The sequence below is a fragment of the Nicotiana sylvestris genome, chromosome 7 (assembly GCF_000393655.2).
Source record: "Nicotiana sylvestris chromosome 7, ASM39365v2, whole genome shotgun sequence".
NCBI lineage: Eukaryota > Viridiplantae > Streptophyta > Magnoliopsida > Solanales > Solanaceae > Nicotiana > Nicotiana sylvestris.
The window spans coordinates 89,878,321-89,883,214 of NC_091063.1; the positions used below are offsets into that span (position 1 = coordinate 89,878,321).

Below are 4,894 nucleotides of genomic sequence, written 5' to 3' on the forward strand. Positions count from 1 at the left end.
AAGCACATAAGTAATGCCTCAACTTCTGCGCGACCCAAGTCAGAGCACAATAAGTGCGTTCTAAAAGAGAATACCGGGCCTCGTACAGTGTGAACTTCTTACTGAGATAGTAGATGGCTTGCTCCTTTCTCCCTATTTCATCATGTTGCCCCAAAACACAACCAAATGCTCCATCCAACACTGCGAGATAGAGCAAAAGGGGTCTCTCTGGTTCAGGCGAAACCAAGGCTGGCGGTGTAGACAAGTCTTCTTTGATTCTGTCAAAAGCCTTTTGACATTCATCGGTCCATTTGGTGGCGGCATCATTCTTCAGCATTTTGAAGATGGGTTTACAAATGACAGTAAACTGAGCTATGAATCGGCTAATATAGTTGAATCTTCCTAGGAAACTCATCACGTCCTTCTTGTTCTTTAGCGGCGACAATTCTTGGATAACTTTGACCTTTGATGGATCCAATTCTATTCCTCGATGACTCATGATGAAACCCAATAATTTTCCAGCGGGAACCCCGAATGCACACTTGGCGGGATTCAGTTTCAAATTGTACCTTCTCAACCTGTTGAAGAACTTTCGCAAGTCTTCCATATGATTTGCATCTTTCTTGGATTTGATGATGACGTCATCCACATACACCTCGATCTCTTTGTGTATCATGTCATGAAAGATGGTAGTCATGGCTCTCATGTAGGTAGCACCAGCATTTTTCAATCCAAACGGCATCATTCTATAACGTACATCCCCCATGGCGTGATAAACGTCGTTTTCTCTGCATCTTCTTCATCCATCCATATCTGATGGTACCCAGCGAAACAATCAACGAATGACTGCAACTCATGCTTGGCGCAATTGTCGATCAAGATGTGTATATTCGGCAAAGAAAAGTCGTCTTTGGGACTGGCCCGGTTGAGATCTCGGTAGTCGACATAGACTCTAACCTTCCCATCCTTCTTTGGTACCGGAACGATGTTGGCTAACCATGTCGGATATTCTACCACCCTGAGAACCCTGTCTTTGACTTGCTTAGTAACCTCTTCTTTAATCTTCAAACTCATGCCTGGCTTGAACTTCCTAAGCTTCTGCTTTACCGGCGGACATGTAGGATCTGTTGGCAACTTGTGAGCTACAATGGATGTGCTGAGGCCAGTCATATCGTCATAAGACCATGCAAAGATATCCTCATACTCTTTTAGGAACTCTGTGTACTCTTTCTTTTCTGATGGCGACAAATGTACGCTGATACGTGTTTCCTTGACATTCTTAGTATCACCCAAATTAACGACTTCGGTCTCATCTAGATTAGACTTAGGCCTATTCTCAAAGTTTTCGACCTCTCTGACAACCTCTTCTAGTATATCATCCTCTTCTGAATCTATATCCGTTTGTTGCATTGCCTCGTTGCAAGTCACAGTTGTTGGTTCATCATTCAAGATATGTAAGAGTAACGTTGTGTAAAACAAAGTAAATGATAGAGAAAAGTAATAAGAGTGCAATATATAATGAATTTGAAATGCTTTGATTGAAATTCATAATCGTTCGAGACATCAGAGCTCTTTTGGAAAGTAAAGACAATGTAGAAAGGAAATTCAACTAAGAAAATAAAGATGCGATGCATGATGCTCGTTCAGCCTTGCTACCCCGAAGATGTCCGGGCACTGGTGGTCCTGACCGACCAATTGGTGAGGCGTTCCCCTCGGTTCACGGCTTGAATGGAAGGGCCTTCCTCCCCTTCATCCTCGAAGATAACACAACAATCCATATCATCTTCCAGAAACAGGTTCTTTATTGCTGCTAGTGCCTCATCTTCCTCTGATCCGTACAAAGTGTCGGCTGGCTGAAAAGTCTGCTCCAACTGAGGTATAGGGTGGTCCAGCGGATAGTATGGTCCACGCCATGGAGGTGACCAGTGGTTGAACTCCTCCCAAGTGTACCCATACCCTAGGCCAAAAGTGGTACCGTGCTTCTTTAGCTTGATAGGTTTGGTGATACCCTGTAGGTTCTTGCCAAGTCCTTTTCCGGGTTCATACCCGCTCCAATTCAGGATGCTTTCGATCTTGTTATCCCACCACTTGTCTTTGTCTACATCATTGACCCGCTTGATGTGGTGGTACGTTTCTCCTCCTATCCTTCTTCTGCCTCCGATCATCGGAATGGTTTGGCGACTGTATATAGGGTTGCTACCGTCGCCATGAATGATTACTTACTGATGATTCCATTCAAATTTTACAGCTTGATTCAAAGTTGATGCTACAGCCCCAGCGGCGTGGATCCTGGGTCGTCCCAGCAACAAATTGTAGGATGCTGGTACGTCAATGACTTGGAACTCGACATCAAACTAGGTGGGTCCCATCTGTAGGCATAGGCTAATTTCTCCAATGGTGGACCTCTGATATCCATCAAAAGCTTTGACACTGATAGCCCCGTCTTTGACCTCGTGCAATCCCTTACCCAATGTCCTGAGAGTTATCAATGGACAAATAATGAGGCTGGATCCCCCGTCGACTAAAATCCTAGTGATAAAGTGATCCTCGCATTGCGCAGTGATGTGCAATGCTTTGTTGTGACCAAGCCCTTCTGGTGGTAATTCGTCCTCGTGGAAGGTGATCTTGTGGCTTTCCAGTACCTGCCCCACCATGTTTGCCATTTCGCCTCCTGTTATGTTGCTGGGAACATAAGCTTCACTCAGTATTTTCATTAAAGCGTTTTTATGTGCCTCAGAGCTTTGTAGAAGAGCTAGAATAGAAATCTGTGCTGGAGTTTTGTTCAGTTGCTCGACGACTAAGTACTCTTTGGCCTCTACCTTCCTCCAAAGATCATCGGGTCCGGTTTCAACAACCCGCCCGGAGGCTTGCTTGCTGGACTCAGCCAAGTGCTCCGGGGTGTATACCCTGCCTGTCCTAGTCATGCCCTGTGCGGCAATTGCTTCCCCGGTATATGTCTTTCCTTTCCTTCTAGCCTCAGCGGTGTAATCCCAAGGTATAACATTTGTCTTGAACGGGGTCACGTCTGTCATGGAGACCGGAATAGGCACCTTGGGAGGTAACACAGTAACTTCGATAGGTATAGGCGCCTTTGGAATTCCGAACTCAACCTCAATCGGTTTTGGCGCCTTTGCGGAAGGTGCTTCAAACTCAAGCGGTACGGACACATTTACCATATCGCCCTTAGAGGGCTGAATCTGAACAACAATGGGATTGAGAGTAACTTCTGGCTTCTTAGGTTCGTCTCCTTCTACTATCAAACCGATTGACCCCTTGGGGTCCCAATCATCTTCAATCTCGATCATATGGATGCCTCCACTCTTGTGGTCATGCAGGGGGTTGTTACGGACATTAGGAGCGGGCTCCTTTGCTATAATGATCTTGTTGTCAATCAGGTTCTGAATCTTGTCTTTCAACGAGTGACACTCGTCGATGGTATGGCCCTTCATCCCGGAATGGTACGCGCAAGTCTTGTTTGGGTTGATCCATTGGGAAGGATTTTCTGGAGTTACGACTGGAATAGGGGTAACGTAACCGGCTGCTTTGAGTTTTTCATATAGTTGGTCAATTGGCTTGGCTATGGCGGTATATTGTCTGGGAGGTTTACGGTCAAAGTTTAGTCTAGTTCGGGGAAAGTTTTGGCGGGTAGGAGGTGATGGGTAGTGAGAAGGTTGGGAGTTGTATGCTTGGTATACAAGTGCGGGTTGAGAATATCTGGCTGAAGTGGGTTGATACGTGGGTGGTGGAGGTGATTGGTAAGCAGGTGGTGGAATTTGGTAAGTGGGTGATGGTGCTTGGTAGTTTAGGGTAGGTTGATATGTGAGTGAAGCTGAGGGATAGTTTTGGTACTTCATAGGGGAATTGTTCCAACCATTACGGAATTTACATCCTTTTTCTTTGACGAGCCACCAGACTGTAAAGCCTTGTTGGTAGCTTACAATGCCTCGAAGTTAGTGACCATATCGTTTTTGATGCCTTCTTCAATCCTTTCTCCCAACTTGATGATGTCAGAGAACTTTTGGCCCTATATTAGCATCAGCCTCTCATAGTATTGCGGATCTTGAGAGCGGACGAAAAACCTGTTCATTTGTTCTACCTCCAAGGCCTGTCTGACCTTAGCAGCTTCTGACCTCCAACGAGTAGCATATTCGCAAAAGGTCTCTGTGGGCTTCTTCTTGAGATTCTGGATATAGAACACATCTGGTGCGTTCTCAGTGTTGAACCTAAACCGGTCCATAAAGTCAGACGCCATGTTCACCCAACTAGTCAATTTCTTTGCATCCTGGCTAATATACAATGATAAAGCATCACCCTTCAAACTCCTCATGAACAGCTTCATGCGGATTTTCTCGTCCCTTTCGACTCTACCAACTTGTCACAATACATTCTCAAGTGGACCCTGGGATCACCTGTACCATCGAGCATCTCAAACTTGGGGGGTTTGTACCCCTCCAGGAGCTCAACATCTGGCTGAACACAGAGATCTTCGTAATTCAACCCTTCGACACCTTTGTTACCTTCGAAACCTTGAACCCGGCTAGTCAACTTCTTGATCTCAGCGACCAAATTCTGAATGAGGGAACTCTTGTCATCTGACTTGGCTGCACTTGTGATTGGCTGACCGTAGTGCGGCATAGTGTCCATAAAGATAGGAGTGTTATGGTCTTTTGTGGTGTTTTGTGGTTCAGGAATGAGCAGTGGAGTATTATGAGTGGGTTGCATCGGAGGTTGTGGGGTGTTTTGTGGAGGTGCGGGGTTCTGGGTGTTAACATCAGGAGCGGCAAGAGTGATTGACAGGCTTGCCAGGTTTCTAACTTGATCCAATTCCTCTCGGAATCTTAGCAAATTTGCTCTAGATGAGCAGCAGTCTCCTTGGTGATTGCAACATTCTGAGAAGTTTCCTCAAGTTCCTTTC

The 4,894-nt window shown here is 45.7% G+C and overlaps 1 protein-coding gene across 1 annotated transcript; it reads right to left on the minus strand.

The window, feature by feature from the left end:
- Positions 1 to 2,333: 2,333 nt before the first annotated feature.
- LOC138873418 (uncharacterized) lies at positions 2,334 to 4,614 on the minus strand. Its single transcript, XM_070151888.1, has 3 exons — positions 4,364 to 4,614; positions 4,059 to 4,265; positions 2,334 to 3,573 (listed from the first exon to the last, which is right to left on the minus strand). The coding sequence occupies exons 1-3, from the start codon at positions 4,612 to 4,614 to the stop codon at positions 2,334 to 2,336; spliced, it is 1,698 nt and encodes a 565-aa protein (XP_070007989.1).
- Positions 4,615 to 4,894: the final 280 nt, after the last annotated feature.

Coding starts and splice junctions, on each gene's coding strand:
- LOC138873418 (XM_070151888.1), bottom strand. CDS start 4,614: ATGCCGCACTACGGTCAGCCAATCACAAGTGCAGCCAAGTCAGATGAC. Junction 4,266..4,363: donor CCCAGGGTCCACTTGAGAAT/GTATTGTGACAA, acceptor ATTGTATATTAG/CCAGGATGCAAAGAAATTGA. Junction 3,574..4,058: donor GAGGTAGAACAAATGAACAG/GTTTTTCGTCCG, acceptor TAAACCTCCCAG/ACAATATACCGCCATAGCCA.